Source organism: Neofelis nebulosa, chromosome 14 (genome assembly GCF_028018385.1).
Source record: "Neofelis nebulosa isolate mNeoNeb1 chromosome 14, mNeoNeb1.pri, whole genome shotgun sequence".
Classification (NCBI taxonomy): domain Eukaryota; kingdom Metazoa; phylum Chordata; class Mammalia; order Carnivora; family Felidae; genus Neofelis; species Neofelis nebulosa.
In genome coordinates this window covers 17,960,755-17,982,781 of record NC_080795.1, presented here as the reverse complement: position 1 = coordinate 17,982,781, position 22,027 = coordinate 17,960,755, and the positions used below count along the sequence as shown (strand labels likewise).

The 22,027-nt window shown below is 37.8% G+C and overlaps 1 protein-coding gene across 2 annotated transcripts in view; it reads left to right on the top strand.

The window, feature by feature from the left end:
- The window catches only part of CPA6 (carboxypeptidase A6), a 541,179-nt gene that overhangs the window by 442,140 nt on the left and 77,012 nt on the right, over positions 1-22,027 (top strand). For both annotated transcript variants that reach the window (XM_058699770.1, XM_058699769.1), the window contains 3 exons: positions 12,835-12,959; positions 19,508-19,622; positions 21,881-21,982. In XM_058699770.1, the coding sequence (XP_058555753.1) occupies positions 12,835-12,959; positions 19,508-19,622; positions 21,881-21,982 (342 nt within the window). The remainder of the gene's footprint in view (positions 1-12,834; positions 12,960-19,507; positions 19,623-21,880; positions 21,983-22,027) is intronic.

Below are 22,027 nucleotides of genomic sequence, written 5' to 3'. Positions count from 1 at the left end.
AGATTTTGGTGCATGCCCTTTAAAAGGTTCGGAAAATGTATTTTTTCATTATTAATTTCTACAGATATTTTATAATTAATAGATGTAGAATTTTGAAAAGTGATTTTTCTGAAAGTATTGCTATCATAGTTTTTTAATACTCTATTAACATGATGAAATACGTTAATAGGTTTCTCTAATGTTAAGCTACAACTGTATTCAGTCATGATTTTTGAACCTTTCTATATCTAGTTTGCTAATACACATTTTTAGGATTGTCACCACATTTATAAGTAAGCTTGGCTTATAATTACTCATGCTATTCTTGCATTTTTTCTTCTTTCATGTTAAAGATTATACTAGCTGGGGCTCCTGGGTGGCTCAGTCAGTTAAGCATCCAACTCTTAATTTTAGCTCAGGTCGTGATCTCACAGTTCATGAGTTTGAGCCCCCATTGGGGGCTTTCAGGGTGGAGCCTGCTTGAGATCTTCTCTCTCCCTTTCTCTCTCCCCTTCTCTCTCCCCCTCCCCCACTTGTGCTTGCATGTACATGTGTCTCTCTCTCTCAACATTTTTTTTTAACTAAAAAATGAGATTATACTAGCTTAATGAAATTATTTTAGGGAAATTTTTAATTTCTCTAAACTGTGGAAGAGTTAAAATAAGATTTGGATATTATGTGTTGCATATGTGTTAGAGCTCCCCTGAACCTGCTAGTTTTTTTAAGGGGTCAAGAAGGATATATATTTTTAAATAATTCAGTTTTCTTAATTGATATTAAGTATATTCAGATTTTTTTGCTTCTTCAGCTAATTTTTTTTAATTTATTTAAATTAACATACAGTGTAGTATTGTTTTCAGGAGTAGAACCCAGTGATTGATCACTTATATATAACACCCAGGGCTCATCCCAACAAGTGCCCTCTTTAATGCCCGTCACCCATTTATTCCATTCCCACCCACCTCCCCTCTAGCAACCCCCAGTTCTCCTTATTTAAGATTCTCTCATGGTTTGCCTCACTCTCTGTTTTTATCTTGTTTTTCCTTCCCTTTGCTTATGTTCATCTGTTTCTTAAATTCCACATATGAGTGAAATCATGTGATATTTGTCTTTCTGTGATTGACTTATTTCGCTTAGCATAATACCCTCTAGTTCCATCCACATTGTTGAAATGGCAAGATTTCATCCTTTCTGATTGCTGACCTAGTATTCCATTGTAAATAGACTACATATACTTTATCCATTCATTAGTCAATGGACTTTGGATTCTTACCACAATTTGGCTCTTGTTGATAGCACTGCTATAAACATTGGGGTGCATGTGCCCCTTCGAATCAGCATTTTTCTATCCTTTGGATAAATACCTAGTACTACAATTGTTGGGTCATCAGGTAACTCTATGTTTAATTTTTTGAGGAACCTCCATACTGTTTTCTAGAGTGGCTGCAAGAGTTTGCATTCCCATTAGCAGTGCAAAAGTGTTCCCCTACTCTGCATCCTCGCTGACATCTGTTATTTCCTGAGTTGCTAATTTTAGCCATTCTTACAGGTGTAAGCTGGTATCTCATTGTGTCTTTTTTAATTTTATTTTTTATTCTTTTTAAATACATCCAAATTAGTTAGCATATAGTGCAACAATGATTTCAGGAGTAGATTCCTTAGTGCCCCTTACCCATTTAGCCCATTCCTCCTCTCACAACCCCTCCAGTGACCCTCAGTTTGTTCTCCATATTTATGAATCTCTTCTGTTTTGTCCTCCTCCTTGTTTTTATATTATTTTTGTTTCCCTTCCCTCATGTTCATTGGTTTTGCCTCTTAAAGTCCTCATATGAGTGAAGTCCTAGGATTTTTGTCTTTCTCTAATTTCACTTAGCATAATACTCTCTGGTTCCATCCACATAGTTGCAAATGGCAAGATTTCATTCTTTTTGATTGCCAAGTAATACTCCATTGTCTATATATACCACATCTTCTTTATCCATTCACCAATCAATGGACATTTGGGCTCTTTCAGTACTTTGGCTATTGTTGATAGTGCTGTTATAAACATGGGGGTGCATGTGTCCCTTCGAAACAGCACACCTGTACCCCTTGGATAAATGCCTAGTAGTGCAATTGCTGGGTTGTAGGGTAGTTCTATTTTTAGTTTTTTGAGGAACCTCCATACTGTTTTCCAGAGTGGCTGTATCAGCTTGTATTCCCATCTCATTGTGGTTTTTATTTGTATTTCCCTAATGATGAGTGATATTTAGCATCTTTTCATGTGTCGGTTGGCCCTCTGGATGTCTTCTTTGGAAAAGTGGCAGTTCATGTCTTCTGCCCATTTCTTAACTGGGTGATTTCTTTTTTGGCTGTTAAGTTTGATAAGTTCTTTATAGATTTTGGATAATAACCTTTATCCCATTGTCATTTGCCAATATCTTCTCCCATTCTTTTGGTTGCCTTTTAGTTTGTTGATTGTTTCCTTCGCTGTGCAGAAGGTTTTTATCTTGATGAAGTCCCAGTAGTTCATTTTTGCTTTTGTTTCCCCTGCCTACTGAGACATGTCAAGTAAGAAGTTACTGCAGCTGAGGTCAAAGAGATTCTGGCTTGTGTTCTCCTGTAGGATTTTGATGATATCCTGTCTCACATTTAGGTCTTTCATCCATTTTGAATTTATGTTTGTGTATGGTGTAAGAAAGTGGTCCAGTTTCATTGTGTATGTCGTTGTCTAGTTTTCCCAATACCATTTGCTGAAGAGACTTTTTTCCATTGGATACTCTTTCCTGCTTTGTGAAAGATTACTTAGCCATACTTTTGTGGGTCCATTTCCAGGTTCTCTATTCACTGATCCATGTGTCTGTTTTTTGTGCCAGTACCATACTGCCTTGATGATTACAGCTTTGTAATACAGCTTAAAGTCCAGAATTGTGATGCCTCCAGCTTTGCTTTTCTTTTTCAACATTACCTTGGCTATTTGGGTTTTTATCTGGTTCCATACAAATTTTAGGATTGTTATATCTAGCTCTGTGATTTCTCTTTCTCTGCTTCATTATTGGTGTATAGAAATGCAACCAATTTCTGCACAGGATTTTATATCCTGCAACTTTGCTGAATTAATGTATCAGTTCTAGCAGAAAAGGGCTTTTCTTTCTAGGGGGAAGTGTGAACAAGGCTAGAAAGAACACATGGAATGTGGGCAGAAAGCTGGAGGGACTTGACCAGACAGTAAAATCAGAGGATGTTTCACTGAGGTCAGTTAATGCTCAGGAAGGACTGTTACAGAAAGGCTGTAGCAAGTGAGGGTGGGTAAAAGTTCTGAGGCCTGGTGGAAAGAGAAAAGCTTAACTAACACTTGTCAAAGTAACAGACATTTTGTTTAGACTGATCAATGGGGACAAACAATTCAGCTAACTATTAAGCAAAGAATGAGAATCTAAGGGTCTATGTCTGAGCTTGTCATAGGTAAATAAAGGGGAAATTTGTGAGGTTTTTCAAATTTATATGGGGAGAATGGTTCCTTACAGTAAGCCATTCTAGAATACAAAGGGGCCATGAGATCACTGTTTTCCAGGATCACAGGGCTCAGGTAAACTTCAAGATTTCTCTTCCATTCCTGACACAAACCATTTCATATGGAAGCCTCTGAATGATGCCTTTTATCCCCACTTCCCTCCACCTTTTCCAAGCTAACTCCTACTCACCCTTCAGTATTATGTATAAATAACACCTCTCCTGGGAAACTTTTCTCAAACTACTTCCCAAATGTAATTAAACAGCCTTAGTGTGTCTTCCCTCTATAGACTAAGCATGTAATGTCTGCTTAGTCCTGGCAGGCCACGCTGTGTCTTACTCATCATTGCATCCTCAGTACATAGCTTGATTGATGGCTGAGACACTGTAGGTGCTCAGTAAAGAGTGAAAGGATGTAGGCTAGTTACCATAGCTGATTTTTAGAAATCAGCCTATTCTCGTAAACAACAGAGAGACAGAACAATCTATAAATCCTCTAGGTTGTTCAAAGGATGTTGATCTGTTGCTTGATCATTCGGCCCTCCAGTTTGAGAATTCCTCCCTGATCTTTTCATCAGCTAACAACTAATATAGAAAAAATTATGTGGTTTCCATTTAATCTTCTAATTGCTTTAGAAAAATGCTTGAAAGTAACTTTTTAAAAATTAGTTTTCTTTATATATCATTTTCCATACTGACCTAATAAGTCAATATAACTGATCACTCAAAGATGATACTAGTGCAAAATTGTTGAGAGGGTCTTTTTCTTTTTTTAAATTTTTTTTAACGTTTATTTATTTTTGAGACAGAGAGACAGAGAATGAACAGGGGAGGGGCAGAGAGAGAGGGAGACACAGAATCTGAAGCAGGCTCCAGGCTCTGAGCTGTCAGCACAGAGCCCGACATGGGGCTAGAACTCACGGACTGCAAGATCATGACCTGAGTCGAAGTCGGCCGCTTAACCAACTGAGCCACCCACCCAGGCGCCCCGAGAGGGTCTTTTTCTAACTCTGAGAGTAAGAAGGTAAATGTGGGTGAACTTGAAAGAGATTTTCCTAGAGAAATGTAAACCTTTATATTCAGAAAACCACACTGAGTCTGACAGAATTTATAGAGTATGAGGGGAACTTGGAAATAATGTAGTCTAAGGCCTCTATTTGTAATTAAGAAAATTAAGTCTCTGGAATATGACATAGCAAACTTAACAAAGAGCCAGAAAGAAACCATTTTTTTAATTTCCTAAGTTAGAATTTTTTTTCATGAAACCAAAGATGAGTTTTGTTTGATTTTTGAGATAAATAATAGAATTCTTGAGTTAGCATCTGAAAAACTAAATGCATAACAAACTCTGAAGTGATTTTCCACTGAGTATTAAACCCCAGAGAATAGCCAAAAAAATTTTATTGTGAATGCATTAGCATACTCTTGTTTAGTACACCAAAGTAAATACTTCTGGATGTAGCAATCAAATATCATGAGAAAATTATCTATGCTAAAACCATAAATCATCAATAGAAAGTGGAGGGAAATCTCTATTACTTGATGAGATGCAGTCCAGGGGCTCTTGTCTTCAAATGTCCTTGTTAATGAATATCCAGGTGATGCATGAGATAATTTCTGATTATTTTTATCCATTCTACAAAACCAGGCTAAAAATGCTAACTCAATTCTTAAGAATAGAATTATTTTAAGCTAGCAAAATATAGTGAAACAATATTGCCTTCATCTAACAAGTTTCCTGAGTGGCTGCTAAATCCTCAGAGTCTCTAGTGTAGCAGTTAGGAACCTTTCCTTAGTATTTATAAGACTTCAAATGTTCACTTAGAGGGCAGGAATTAAGGTAGTATCGACTCTTTTATATGAAAAATGTGGTGATCTGCAGGTGCTACAGAAAGATGCAGGGTGCCAAAGTCAGATGTCATTGAGTTTCTAATTTCTCCTGGGCAAACCATCACAGGTCTACATCCTTCATTCCATAACCCCAATGACCCTAGTACTCAAATCACCCCCCAAGCCACTCTGGCCTGATAATGCAGAGTTCCCACCCCTCATCTAGCATACCATTAGTTATCATAAGAATTTAGTAAAATAGTAATTATCCCGAGATGGGGGAAAGCAGCTCCTGGCAGCCAGAAGCCAGGCTGACACGAACAGCCAGACCTTGGTGTTTTTGTGTTAACCATTTTACAGAGTACCAGCATCAGACAAGACTATTCTATGTTCTTCATGAAATAAGATAAAAATAAGACCGTGTCTAAACACAGGAAAAACAAAAAATAGACCCAACCAGAAAAATGACAAAACATCCCTTGTTTTGGGTTCTTTCGTTTGTGTTTTGTTTTGTTTTGTTTTTGTGTGTAGCTAATATGACTACTGCTTCTTTATCAATTATAGTCCCAGTTGTTTCTTTCACCTTCTAGATACGATTATCAAGATATTCAGTGATGGAATTCCCTTCATTCTGATAGCATTCAACCCAGAGAAAAATCTGAGTTCCTTAAACCCTACACAAAATCACCTAACAAAAGCCCAAATCCCCTAAATTCTTTGTCTTTCTGAGATTACCCCTTGTTGAAACAAGCCAATAAATTGAATCTTTCTTGACAACCCATATATTCCATCTTTGATGGGCTTCAATAATCCTTTCAAATTGGTTAATGTACCAATTAATAGTTCAGGGAAATGTTAAAAATCATTTTCTTTTCCAATGTGTGCTTTATTGAATAAATGAGACTTACTATCCAATTATGATGATAAGCATTCAGCCTTGAAGAGAATTGGATGGAAAACATGGACACCGAAACAGAACTTCCCACCTTTACCTGATGTCATTGGTATAATGCTTTTCTGATAACTAGAACAGTAAAACCTTGGGTTGCAAGTAATTTGTTCTGTAAGTGTTCTGAAGGATGAGCAAACATTTCTCACAAATTTTAACTTGGTAAGTGAGCAATATCTTGCATTACGAGTAGTACGTGCTGCAGAACATTACATGATCACAACTGAGCCAATGGTTCTTCTCTCTCTCTCTGGGATTGTGGTTGATCGTCTTCCATGCTTGGATGCTCAGTCTCAGGCTCCAGTGCTTGGCAGAAATCAATGATTTTTCAGAACATTGGAAGATGCCCACAACTGCCATTAGTGTATTTTTTGTCACTTCAAAGCACCTATGGAAAGTCCTCTGCTTTTCCATACAAGAGTAAGCTTAGGAATGCTTTGCTTCATACTAGGTCAGGCTGCTTGCAGATTTAGACCATTTCCTCTGCTGCCTTATTGCCAGTTGTGTTAAATACAGTATATAACAAGCATTTATTAATACTGTACTGTAGTCAACATCCGTGCGAGCCTATGCAATGGCCCCATGCAGAAAAAGGTTGAAAAGAAAGGCGGTAAAAAGGAGATGATTATGATGGAAGTTAAGAAGGAAATCATAGAGAAATGAAAGTGGCCGAAATTGCAATATTTTATAGGAAGTCTATGTCTGCATCTCTTCTGCAGAGGAGGAGAAAAAGGCAGAAGAATCTCTCACTGCAAACGAGATTAGGGAGATGTGTAAAATGTGGGAAACAGTGTAAAATTTTGTAGAAAAGCACTACCCTAATAAGGCTGTCATAGCAGTGATAAATCTGTTTAATGACAATACAATGTCGTTAAGATCCTCAAAAAGACACAAAAGCAAGTGTCATTGGATAGGTTCCTTGTTAAAGTTCATGAAAAGAAAAAGATTCCATGGAGCCAATGGATAGCAGTAATTCCATTAGTGATAGTGAAAGTTGTCCTACACAATAACCCTCCTCTCTCTTGTCTCCCTCACACCAGCCATGAAGGTTTTCAAAGGTAAGAGTAGGTTAATTTATTTTTCTCTATTATTTTGTATTATAGCACAGTATTATAATCATTTTTATATGAATATTTTTGAGTTGTGGAATGAATCATCTGAGTTTCCATTATTTCTTATGGAGAAATTCGCTTTGATATACAAGTGCTTTGGATTACAAGCATGTTTCCAGAACAGATTATGCTCACAAACGAAGGTTTTACTGTACTCATGCTATAGTATTAATTTCTATTATAATGAAATTTATAAGTAATGCTTTCATTTGGACTTCCCCCACTCTTGGGCCTCCACTAATTTTTATGACTATTTTAACTCCTAATTAGTTAATAACATATTTTCATTTTTCTTCAGTGGTGAAACAATGAGTTGCCTAAATTCCTGAAGACTTTTGTTGTATTTATTGGGTCTGTGCTTTAGGGAAGTGATAACTTAGCATTTTGTAGGAGAGAGAGGATGAAGCTAGGTAAAATGAGTCCCACAATTGTAACAACCTACCATATGTCTGGTTTACCAGAGACCATATTCTCTGGCTAAGTTTACCTTCCAGCAACCCCCTGCTATTTGAAATGTTAACAAGTCATAAGAAGTAGAGCAAGGACAAACAATAACCATAAAACAAAAGCATTTCTTTAACTGTGTTGCTGAAGTGGCCACTACTGGGGATATGGGGCCACTATTGGGGCCAAGCATTGGAGATATGGAAGGGAGAATTTCACAGTTTCTGCTCTCATGAAGATAATATGAAAACGATATTAATATTAATATGACAATTGCTCCCCAGAATATATGTCTCTAGAACTTGTGAACATGACCTAATTTGGAAAAAGAGTTTTCAGATGTCCTTAAGTTAAGGATCTCAAGATGAGAGCATCCAGGATTACTCAGGCCCTAAATCCAATGACAAGTATCCTTAGAAGCCATGGAAGAGGAGAAGATACAGAAACAGATGAGAAGACCATGTAAAGATGGAGACAGAGATTGGTATAATGTGGCTACAAGCCAAGGAATTGCTGGAGCCCCCAGAAGCTGGAGGATGCAAGGAAGGATCCTCCCCCAGAGATTGCAGAGGAAATGCTGCCCTGTCAACACCTGGATCTTGGACTTCTGACCTCCAAAACTATGAGAGACTAAATCTCTTTGTTTTAACCCATCCGGTATGTTGCAATTCATTATAGCAGCCCTAGGAAACTAATATAATCACTGTAAAAAATGAGATATAATTAAAAGTTACATGAAAGCAGGTAACAAAGGTACTTGACCTAAACTTGGGTGTCAGAAAACGTCTTAAGAGGTCATAGAGATCCTAAAAGAAGATTCAAGAAGGTTAAGTGGATCCAGACCAAAAAGACAATTTTAAGGGTATATAAGAGAGAGTATTTTCTGTGCATTAAGATTTTTATGTGTGCTAATATGTAATTAATATGATTATGTAAATTAAACATTAGCTGACCACAAACTTGATGTTAAGGTTTCTTACTTAGAAACCTCTTATGTGATACATAAGTGCCTAACACTTTTCCAAACCAACAGAAAGTAAGAGTAAATACAGAGTAGGACTTTCCTCTCTCATGCTTCTATGTTACTTCAAGCAGCTGGGAGGCAGGCCATCTGTTCCCAAGCTGAAGAAATACCACCTGTCTTCCCATATCCACATGTAGGACTCATTCAGAAACTGCTGGGGGACACTGACTACACCTTCAGTGATACCTCAACCAGGTATGTAATCAGTCACCTGAAAGACAGGTGGATGCTTCATGGAGGCTGGACCAGGCCAGTAAGTAAACACAGCACAAGAACCAAAAGAGCCATGAAATTAGTGCTAGACTAAAATATGATATTTTTTCATTGCAGAGAAATTATTTTTGAATTTTGAATCATTTATCATTTAACAAATGACCCCTGTTCACCAGATGCTATTTAAAGCATTTCGTACGTATTAGTTTAAGCCTAACAAATCTATAAGACATATAGTATTTATAAGCCCATTTTATAATTGAAGAAACAAGCACAGAGAGCTAAAGTAAGTTGCCCAGAGTCAGACAGCTAATAAGCTGGCAGAACCAGGATTCAAGCTCAGCCTGCCTTGAATCCCAAAATTAATGCTCTTAATGACTGCATTTTCTGTAGTCTCTATAATCCCAATCTATAACAACAACAACCAGGAAGTGTAATCATCACCTTCATTTTACAGATGAAGAATGTGAAACCCAAAGAGATTAAGGAATTCACCCTACATCACACAGATGCTAACTGTGGAGAGTCTAAATGTAATTGTAGGAAGTCAAACTCTGGAATCCAGAGAATTCCAGAATCCATGCTACAGTGGTTTCAAATCCAGTTGTTTGCCTTTGCATTAGGAAACATTCCAGCCTTACTCATATTCTTGGTGTATTTATTGGCTCCTCTCTTCCTTAAAGCCATCTACAGGTTTTAATGTCCAAATAAAGGAATAATCTCATCATAGTCTTCATTTTAATCAGAAATATGTGAAGTAGAACTTTACTGCTTCCAGCTTTTCTTTTCATATGTGTTCAAAAAGAAAAAAAACAACAAATAGCTAATATTTTTTGAGTTTTCACTATGTGCCAGACTTCGTGCCATGTGTTTTACTTCTGTTTTTCCAACTCATCCTACAGAAAAGTCTGTAGATAGGCTTTTTAATTACATTCCCAATACAGATAAGGAATTTGAGGCTCAGAAATGTTAAAAACCTCCCCTGAAGTCACACGGCCAATACTAGCAGGGCATTCCAGCTCGGGGCCATCAGGTTCCAAAGTCCATGCTTTTGACTATACACTAAATTTCCTCCACCTCTTAAATAGATCTGACTGTATGTGACTGGTCATCATATGAGGAAAGGAACACATGGGAACAAACACCAGATTCCAAGGCCGGAAGTTTCCATAGAGGAGCGTTCTCTCCTTGCAATATCACATGGCTGTTTATAGCAAAACCCTGTGATAGTTGGCATACAATCTGAGGCCATCCTGACAAGGTTACTGATCCTTCATTGTCATCATCATAAAGTGTCACCCAGCTTTGCCATTCAGAGGCAGTTTACCATTCATCCAGATGGGATAACACCCTAAGGAAATGATGGTAACCTGCCCAGAGTGGGCTGATTTGAACTTTGAAATACCCACATACAATTTATAGGGCAAATAACCCCTGGCAGGAAAAACCAGAGTGTGAAACCTGCCAACCAAACCCCCTCAAACACTAAGGAGGTTGGATGTTGCTTATTCTCCTGGGGGTATTCTCAGAAGATCCCAAAGACACTTAACCCAGTCAGCACATATGGGCACTGGAGTGTGGGCACATCCTGTGTCACTGTTTTGGAGCTGTGCATCCTTGGAAAATTGACTTCACCTCTATGAATCTGAGTCTTCTTATTCTTTATACCACCTCAAGGTATTATTGAAAAAATTAGAAATACCTAAAAAGTGGGTGGCACTTGAAAAATCTCACGTGAGTATTGCTGTCCCTATATCTTGTTATAAGCATATGCCTGCCACCCAGGGTTAAATACCCATGTATTATATATCCAAGAACCCTCTCCCCAAAATATTATTGGAGAAAAGCTGATAATTCATTTTAACTTATTTTCCTAATATCACAACAGTACAATTCCTGATTTTTCGAATTAGTTTTGTTTCCTTTAGACCCATTTCCTAGGAAGCCTTCTCCAGGCCATGCTATGGGGTATGTTCCTTGAATGGAACCTCCTATAGGAAAGCTATTCTCTTCTACTGGATGAGGAGTCTTATTTTAGCATGTACCCTGGAAAATGACACACAAACTAATCTCCAGGGTGGCTATTCACAGTATTTTTGGTTCTTATGGCTCTCTACCCTCCAAATACAGCACTATTTCCTCACCTCCACTGGCATTAAGGGATGTAACAAACCTTAATATCAAAAATATGTCTCTGTAATGGGTTTAGAGGCAAGTCCCAAAGATGATTACAGGATCAGAAAATCTATCATATAAAGAAAAGTGAAAGATACCAATGTACTTTATCTCACAAAGACAAGAAACCGGCCATTCCTTATTGAAGAGTGGAACAAGAAAAAATGAAACTGTGCTGCAGTGTAAGGGATTAAGAAAAACATCTGCAATCTTGTTAAACATGGATATGAGTTAAACTAGGATTTTTTAGACTCTCCTCTTTTGGAGACTTAAAAGATGTGGTTTGGATACGTCTATTGGGGACAGGTTTGTTCAGTCCTCGATGTATCCTTGCCCAAGGGCTGACAGATGGATGAAATGACCTCTCAGCATCCCTTCCAGCCCCACACTTCTGTTTTTCTATGATTGTTGGACTAGCATGTTAGCTGAGTCAGATTTGCCCTTGCAGCTTAGTGGAGGAGTCAGCTGCTTGGGAAAAAAAAAACAAAAAAACAACAAGAAAAAGAGACTTTTTGTCCCCAAAACAAATGCCTTTCTGCCCTGTTCAAGATTAAATTATACCACCAGAGGTGTATTTCCTTGAGTCGCAAAGTATTTTTGGTCTTTTAGAGTTCCCTAAAAGAATGAAGACACTGACACCTAAGAGAAGATAAAGTAACTAAATCTTACCAGATCAGAGATCAAGGCCCTGTACCAGACTAAGGCTGGAAATGCAGAAAGAGAAGGTCCCGTGAGACATGACTGTAAAGGTGAACTGTGCCTAATCGAAAAGGTAGCTCTCGGCTTGTGCAGAAGATGGGGCTCTCCTCCCTCCCAGATGCGTTCAGTAATTCTATCAATGAATGTAAAGCACTACCTACCAGATATGGAGCATTAGACAAGGCACAGTAAGCTAAAGAGTCACAGCTCCTGCTTTCCTGCAAAACACTGGGCATGTGGTGAACATATAGTGAATTATTACCTGGAGTCTATATGTATGCAACCGTGAGTTGCTGATGTGCACAAGGCTCCATTCTAGGCACTTAGAATGAGGTGGTAACCTACAGGAGCTTACATTCTGATAGGATTAAATTACATAATGAAAGAAGCATGAGTTGCTCTAAGAACTATGACCAGGAGACTACCCTAGCTGAAAAGTCCAACCTGACAAAGGGATGTTTCTATGGCCATGTGAAGGCTGAGTAGGAATTGGTAAAAGGCATGTGTTGGGGAAGGAAGAAGTACCTGGAGACTGTTCCATTTAAAGTTATCAAACTTTGTTGATAGCTGTTGTCAAGCTACCATAATTTGCTTGGGTAGTAAAATATAAGGTAATTTATATCTTTCTTATTCAAAGATTTGTGTAATAATTTTCAAGAATATCAAAGGTATACTTAAAACTATTTTATCTAATTTTTACCTTGTGACTTTATTGTATATTGGTCTTTATTGCTTATAAATGATGATCAAATTCTATGTGGATATGATATAATTTGGAGACCAAATTCAAATAAGAATTTTACCCTGATGGTGAAAGCATTGAGTCTAAATCCAAAATGTGACATGTTTCATGCCGTGACGTGGATATTTCCCCACCTGAACTGAATATGAATTATAGGTTGGTTCCTGCACTATAGGTGGACCTGTGGCAGCCCAGCAGTATCTTCCATGTATCAAAAGGAGCAGTTACTGATGTTCATATTCCCGAAAATGGTTCCCAAGTCCTGTTAGCCTTCTTACAGGAAGCCAACATCCAGTACAAGTAAGCATTCTTTTTCACTTGTTTAATTCATTTGTACTAAACTGAACTGAATGAGAGCTGTATTCAATTCAGGTTTTTATTGAGTGCCTACAATGGCATTTTAGGTACTATTTTTCAAATTGGGGAAAACAGACTTGAATGTAACACAGTTATATTCACCTTTGAAGAGCTTATTAGTGTAATAACAAGGTGGTGGTGGGGAGGAACAACACTGACATCTCATTTCACCATTACCACCAGGTGATCACTGTAAACACAGAAGGTCTTCTCTGAGGAATGGAGAGAAGCCTAGCAATGCTTAGAAAGTGGATAAAAATGCAGGGACAGATAAAACTTTCTGCAGGAGCAGTGACCGCTAAGCAGAAGATGAGCCTTGGGACTTACAGGCAGAGGGGACAGTGCAAGCAAAGGGAAAAAACAGTATAATACCTGTGTAGGGAACTGAAGTGGCTCAGTATTATTAGTGTACAAAATCAAGTCAGGGAGTAGAAACAAATAATGCTGGAGAGGTTGAGAGAAGACCAGGTTGTGGGAAGTCTGATGTACAGGGCTAGGAGCTCAGGCTATCTAGTATGTGGTTCTGCACACTTGAAAGAGGTAAGCAAGGGAGCCATGTGTAAGTAGGGGTGGAGGGGCAATAGGAGACTACAATAGTCCAAGTAAGATGTTGTGAGGCCTTGAGTCAGGACCAGAGTAGTGGGATAAGGAAAGCTTTCAAAAAAAAAAAAGTGAATAGGCAAAACCACCTGGACTCTGCACTTAGTTGGATGTAGGTGGAAAAGGAAGAAATCGAAAACAACCTCAAATCTTCTAGCTTAGGTGATTGAGTAGATAGATTCAAATAAATTTGGATATTTGGTTTGGTTTTTTTTTTAAGGAATCATTAAATAGTAAGAATGGAGCAAATGCAAGATAGTCACAGAAGTTAAGAAATGAGAGACTTTCAGGAGGGAGAACATCAGTGATGCCATGTGGTGCAGTAATATCCAGCAAGAAAAGGACTGACTGGTTTCCTTTGGATTTGGCAATGAAAATTGTGTTGGTAACTCTCATGGTGGGATTATATTGTCAGGAGCAGAAGACAGAGAAAGTACAGAGAAGTGAATAGGAGGTGAGAACATGAAGAAGCAGAGCAGAGTACTGCTCCTAGAAGTTAAAATAAGCTGAGAGGCAGAGAATGAGGAGTGACTACAAGGAGATGCAGCATCAATGACTGCTTCAAATTTGGGATTTTAAGGGGTAGGGGGAAACTTTTGTATGTCTGTAGGCTGAAGGGAGGGACCAGTAGGGAAGGACACACTGATGGTACAGGATAGAATGCACCAATGGAGAAATGGGTTTGAGCACTAGAAAGGATGCCTTATCTAGGAAGACTGAAGAGGTAAATGTGAGTCTAGTTAAGATTATAAAGAGGAGAGTCAACAAGTTGAAAGAGATCATAACTAAGGGCTAAATTATCTACGTGGAATAAGAAGCAAAATTATCTACTGAAAGGGAAGAAACGAGCTAAAGAGGGTTACCAAGAGAAAAGCTGGGGTTTTTGTTGCAAAGAAGGGCGATTGTAGCACTCATACAGAGTTGAGATTTTGTTGGATTAGGACCACAGAAAGGTCAGGATCAAAGAAGGTGAGGTTCCTAGTGAGATGCTAGCTTAAGTATTCATCCATGGCATCAAATCTGGATAGGAAAAGAGAAGAGTCTAGGAGGAATTATGTAGTCAAATTTAAGAATCAAGAGAGGTATAATGATCTTTATATTGAAAGAAGATACAGCATGACTGAGGGCAACAAGGAAATGGAGGGAAGAAAATCTTGACAAAGTGTAGGGTAAGATTAAGAGTCCTGGTGTAGAACATTCATGGCTGGTGACAAGATTCAGGTGTTAGTCATGGAGGTCATGGCTGAAATGGAGTGTAAATCATTGAGACTGATGTGATTGAGAATGGATGGACTAAATCACCAGAGAATCATCATAGCAGTTTTGAATCTCATTGGCTGATGACAAGATTAGAGGTAGAGAGACAGATGTGCTCCTGGGACAGTAATATCAGAAAGTACCCAGGAGTCAGAGGAAAGAAACAAGGAATGGCATGATGCTGAAGGCAGGATGAGCTTTTTCTGGAAGTTAGAAGATTGATGAGGAAGCATGTGAGAATGCTGGGGTTCAGGAGAATGCTGACCTCCTTCCCTCTGGTCCCATGATAGGTGGTGTGGCGAAAGAGAAAGCCACAAAAGAATCTGTCCTTGAGAGAATTCCATTTCCATTAGGGCAAGAATATGAGAAGAGAGAGTTCTCTGAAGAGACGAGAATATAGGAAGTTTATTTACAGAGAAAGCAGGATTCCAGCCGACACAAGGGAAAAGGAAGTGGTGGAGAGATAGAAAGTCAATGCAGGATCTGGGCAGAGAAGTGCAGTGTAGTGAATCAATGACATGGGAAGGAGTGACCTGCCTTTCATTTGGAAACTCAGGATTTCAGGGCTGTGAAGCATATTTGTAAATGACTAACCTCAATTACTCCAACTTCTTAGCAAGTGGTTGTACTATCAAAACTGGCACAAAGATCCCTGATGATGTCTGGTAAGGCCTGGGATGGGCCTGTGGCTCTGTGAGTCCACGGTGAAAGCCCTAGTCTTTCTGGAAGGCTGAGCCACAGGGTGCAGAGTGACAGTGACATTCCTCCCTGTTCCACACAAATACTTCCCTGCCAGAAAGATAATTACAGCCTTATTAAAGTACGTATATGCTTTTTGCAGAAAGGTATTTTTTCTGTCCTTCTAGAACAGGGTAGAGTCACAGCTGTGCATAAAACTATTGTTCATATTGAACACATTTTAGTCATCACTATAACTTTGAAGGCGTGCTTTGATTCTCTGAATGCCTGGAAGGAAGGAGCTTAGTAATTATATCTATAGGTGCTCAGCAACAACTCACATGCTTCATTAATTATAATTCAGTAGAAAGGAATATACCAGTTATTTTAACAAGTCTCTATTTCCTGCCATTAAATATAGGTCATGCAGAACTGATATAGAATGAAATATCACACTTTATGTCACAGAGAATAGAGTCTAAAAAATGAGTATTTTAAATCAGTTGTCTCCTCATGGAGGACAATCATTTAGAATTATTCATTTTGTTGGTCCTGAGATAATAACACATAAGAGTCGATTAAATTCCACAGGGCAGTAGATAGAGATCATTTTAATTGACTTTTATTATTGTAGCCTGGGGTATTTCCAAAAGATTATCATTAACTCTGTACAACTATACATAATATATAGCTGTAGTCATCTTTAAGGAAGAGATAATGTGACCTCATGTGTCTGGCCCCTAGGTAATCAGCCCCTCTCAATGACATGAAAGATGAGATGATTCATTCTGTCATAAAAAATTCAATCATTTTATAAATTAAATACCTGTAAAAATTGGCAGTGGAATTTCAAATATTGAGCCTCACTCACCCACCCTGGAAGCTTTGGGGACATGGTTTTACACTGAATGTTGACATCACTTGGAAAGTTTTCAGTGGCTCTGGTCGCTGTTACATTATAGTACATGCACCTAGGGTAGGGATAATCATGAACCACAAAGGACTAAGAAAATACGACACTTACAAATGCCATTTTGATCTCCTTCTCATTATTCTGCTGGTGTCAACTATTTGACAAGGAAAATGAGGCTAGACCTGCCACACCACAATTATTTTAACTTTCAGGTTGGTCTTTTAGGGTCTGTATTAAGGTATAGTCATTGAATAGAGACCTGTATTAGTTTGCTAGGGCTGTCATAACAAATGCCATAGACTGGCTGGCTTAAAAAGCAAAAATTTAATGTCTCATGATTCCAGAGGCTGGAAAACTGAAATGAAGGTGTGGGCAGAGCTGGTTCCTTCTGAGGTCTGTGAGGGAAGGACCTGTCCCAGGCCTCTCTCCTTGGTGTGTAAGATGGGCATCTTTGCCTCTTCATATCTTCCCTCTGCTTGTGTCTTTGTGTAGTAATTTCCCCCATTTTTTAAAATTGTGGTAAAATATGCAATATGAAATTTACCATTTTAACCATTTTAAATATACAATTCAGTGACATTAAGTGCATTCACATTATACAACCATTAGCACCATACACCTCCAGAACTTTTCCATTTTCCCAAACTGAATTTCCCCTTTTTTAAATGTTTATTTTTGAGAGGGAGAAGGAGAGGGACTGCACACTTACATGTGTGTGACCTGGGAAGGGATAGAGAGGGGGACAGAGGATCCAAAGCAGGCTCTGTGCTGACAGCAGAGAGCACAATGTGGGGCCAGAACTCACAAACTATGAGATCATGACCTGAGCCAAAGTCAGACACTTAACCACTTAACTGACTGAGCCACCCAGGTGCCCCTGAATTGCCTCTTTTTATAAGGACACCAGATATTGGATTAGAATACATCCTAGTAACCTCAGTTTAATTACATCTGCAACAATCCTATTTCCAAATAAGGTCACATTCTGTGGTGCTGGGGGTTAGGACTCCAACGTACAAATTGAGGGAGAAGGGGACACCATTCAACCCATAACAGATCCCCACACACAATGGATTTAATCACATATAATTTATTTCTCCCTCATGCGACAGTCCAGAGGTCCAGAAGCTGTTGTTGTGATAGTACAACCCTCACTGTTGTGATGATAACTGCCTCTCTTGCTGCAAAGCTGGTGACTAGACACTGGAGTGCTGAGTCCAGCAACCTCGACTTTCCCTGAACAGTCACATTTCTGACCTTGACATGGTCACAGCAACAGCAGGAGATGGCCACTGCCTTTCTTAACTTCCTATCTTACCAGTGTTCACAAATTTGTACCCGGGACCCTAGCTGCAAGAGAGTCAAGAAAAAGTAATTTTTGGGTTCCCAGCCCTTGCAGTACAAGAAGTCCATATGGAGAGTAGGCAGCTAACCATATCTAGCACAGACACTCAAGAGAGGAAAAAGGAAACAAGGGTCAGCTATATTCTCATATTCTCTTCCATTTGTTTTTTTTCTTCCATTTGTATTTAATATGGAAACTGAGAGGACTAATACCAGTGGGTTTCCAGATTTAATTAGCCTAAATTATTTGTTTCCAGATCATTAGCCTAAATATCCCAACAATATATTAAAATCACTAGGTGAGCTTTTAAAAAGGACTTCTACCTATTCACAGATATTCTTGTCTATGCAGGGCCCAGTGTGGCATTTTTTTTAAGTTTATTTATTTTTAAGTAATCTCTACACCCAACCTGGGGCTCCAACTCATGACCCCAAGATCAAATAAGCCAGCCAGGCACCTCAGTGTGGCATAGTTTTTAAAGCTCACGGGTGACTTTAAAGCAATGCAACTCAAGAATCACTGGCCTAAATGACTAAACAAATATTAGGGAATCCAAAAACTAGCTCCATTTATGGCACTTGGAGATTTTAAAAGGAGACAGAGAAGCCTAAGAGTTTATTCATCAAAGGAGCTAATATCCAACTGGAATGATTCCATACAACTTGAAACTAAAAAACTTTACATGATAATTTTCTTACTTTGGTGAAAACGCTAGCAAACTTGACTAGAAAATATTAAGATAAATCTTTTGTAGGAGCAATTCTCCATTAGAATTATTTTGACAGTTCTCTGAATGGACATTTCATTATGCAATTAGTAATATGTTAAGTCATTTATCAATTAATAATGATAAATGATAAAGAATCTAAATCAATTAAGAGGCATAGTTTTTTTGCACTGTAACTCCTAGGAAAATACTGCCTTTCTAAAGGGAACAATAGTGGTTTTACCAAGAGCTGCCAAACAAACAGATGTATCCACATCAGAACTTCTTAACTTTCTGGTGATAAATGTGAGGAATTGCTCTTACCTTGAGTGGAAACAAGTTTCACTTGTTTATTTTTAGAAGGTCTGTCCACTCTTAAAATAATGCAAACCCAATATACCCCAACTCAATTTTGCAAAAATTTAAACATTTTTTTAAACCTTTTAAAACTTTTCATATTGTGTTGCCTTGTCTTGTTTTGGTGTTCCTAATGTCACACTGGGCTTAGAGTCTAAAGACTAGAATCCAGGTTCACATCCCAAGCTCAAACTCTAGCTCTGTTCTCACTAGCAGATGTTATTGGCAAGTTCTTGGCCCTTTTGAGGCTCATTTTCCCCATTTGTAAAATTTAAGAGTAAAATTTACCTTATAGGTTTGTTAACTAAGCTCGTGTACGTAAAATACATAGCATGGTGCCTAAGTAGGTATTCAATAAATGTAAATGCCCATACCCATCATTTGGTTCTTGTAGCTGCTCAATAAATGTTAGTAATTATTATTATTTGAGACCATCTTCTTTAATTTTAGATTTTCATTACCCAATTGAACAGTTTCTATTTCCCAAAAGAGAATACTTTCCCAACATTTGGTATTTTTAGAAATGTCATTATTTGCTATATTATTTTTCACTGATGCATGATTTTCTTTTGATATTACCTGATTTTTATATGCTCTCCATTCAATTTTCATCATGTCTATCATTTCAAATCCAGGATCCTCATAGAAGATCTTCAGAAAACACTGGAAAAGGCAAGCAGTTTGCGAACCCAGAGAAATCGAAGATACCTTTCTGGATATAATTATGAAGTTTATCACTCCTTAGAAGAAGTATGTAATCAAAGGAACTTTCATTCTTTTTAATAAGTGCATCTTTATCATTCAGGTCTAATGATTGGGAGAGAAGCATAAAGACAGAGGCAGGGGCTATATGAAGAATACATATAGCTCTTATATTGTCTAGTCACCTCAGTTCAATCATCCCTTTATTAAGCCTTTTAAAAAAAGTAGCAAAATAATTTGAATTTCATTTGCTTTACCCAACCCACCCCCACAGAGGACATGGAAGTGCAATGTAAAAGCAAGGGAATGTTGCTATAATTGCAGTTGTGAAAACCTTAACTAAAAAAGCATGGAAGGTAGATCTAGTCAGAGTTTGAAGGCAATGATTTGGTTGAGGGATGGAATGAATTTTGATGCTCGCTCCACAGCGTCTGCACAGGTTGGGACCTCCCACAGGCCAGGCTTCATTTGTGGAAACTCAGGGCCTTTTAACGTGTTATTTACTCTTCCTAGTATTTATTCTATAGCAACTTCATTCCCACAACCACATCTTTGACTATTTCAACTAGACAATAGTTACTCCTTCAATATCAGATCAAGCAAAAAGATGGCTATTTCTATTTTCCCAGATTGGATTAGAACTCCCCAGCTCCAACCCCAGTTTATTACATGTACCCACAGCACATGGATAGAATATCTATCATAGTTTTTATACACATAATTTTAGGATTATTTGATTAATGCCTTAGTCGTCCTCAAGTTCCAAAGCAAGTTTCATGAGGACAGGCCATTTCTTAAATGCATTTTTAAAAATTTTTTTTAATGTTTATTTATTTTTGAAAGAGAGAGCGAGAGAGCAAACATGAGTGGTGGAGGGGCAGGGAGAGAGAGAGAGACACAGATTCCAAAGCAGGCTCCAGGCTCCACACTGTCAGCCCAGAGCCCGATGAGAGGCTGGAACTCACAAACTGTGAGACCATGACCTGAGCTGAAGTCGGACGTTTATCCGACTGAGCCACCCAGGACAGGCCATTACTTTCTTGTTCACCACTATATCCATAGTGGCAAGCAAATAGAGACCTCCAAATAGGTAGCTGATGACAGAATGAATAAATTAATAAGTACACACATTTTCCATGCTTCCCCTGAATTGAGCAAAGGAATGTCAAACACAGAATTAATGAGATCCTGTTATATTCTTAGGAGGATTTTTGGTCCTCCTGATAGTTCTTTTCAAAATTATTCTTTTCAAAATTATTTTCACATGTTTCTTGTTTCAACATGTATTTTAGAAGCTTGAAATTAGAAGCAATGGAAGTTTTAGATAACTTGGAACACAGAAGTGCTATAACATGCACTAGAAAAAAGTCAAATTTTAAAACTATATCTATGTAGATATGTACATACATATACATATATATACACACACACAAGATATATATATAGATATATATAGATATATCTATATATATCTATAGATAGATAGATAGATAGATAGATAGATAGATAGATAGATATCTCCTGCTCATTAGACTCAATAAGAATAGAAAGGAAAGAAAATGATACTTCTCAAAATCTGCTTTTTCAGAACAGACTCTCTTGCACATCATGGAACAGCGGGACACTTCAGTGTGATTTCCTTATTCGTAGTAAAGCTTTTAAGTCAGAAATGTCATCCATATTTCTAAGTGCCTTATTCATCCATCTCAAATATTCCTTCTCCTGATGACAGATAAGTGTGTGTGACTGGATCAATGCAAATCTATCACTGTTCTTAGGGAAATTATTCAAAAAATGCCCTCTGATTGCTTGGATAACCTTTAAATGCAGAAGACAATGCCTTTTTCTTAGCATCTTCTGTTCAGTGACAAATTGCAATATATAGGACTTTAATAGACACTTTCAAGTAGTTTGGATGGTTTTCATGAAGGTGATTTATTTCTTTTCCTCTTAAGTACTTAGGGGGAAAATGGAAATAAATTTTTATCTTGAAAAGAACCCAGAACACATTGATTAATTTTCTGTAAATCTCTGCCATCAAGATATTAATGACAAATGGTAGTAGAAGGTATGCTGTAAAAGGGGAACAATATAAAAACATGAAGCTACTATTTGTAAAGACAAAATAAAATATAGTCTTAAGTATCTTGAAGAAAATTAAAAACACAAAATTGATTTTTGTTCAACTTTATAGTCATGTATGTCCTTTGAGTTCTGAGACCTATTATTGCCTTTTGTTACCTTTTGTTCTCTGAAGGCTCCATAATTGTGAAAGTCTGACATGGTTTTTATTTATCTGATTTTAGATTCAAAATTGGATGCATCATCTGAATAAAACTCATTCAGGCCTCATTCATGTGTTCTCTATTGGAAAATCATATGAGGGAAGGTCTCTTTTTGTTTTAAAGGTAAAAATAAATTATTAACAAAATAAATATTTATTAAACATTCAT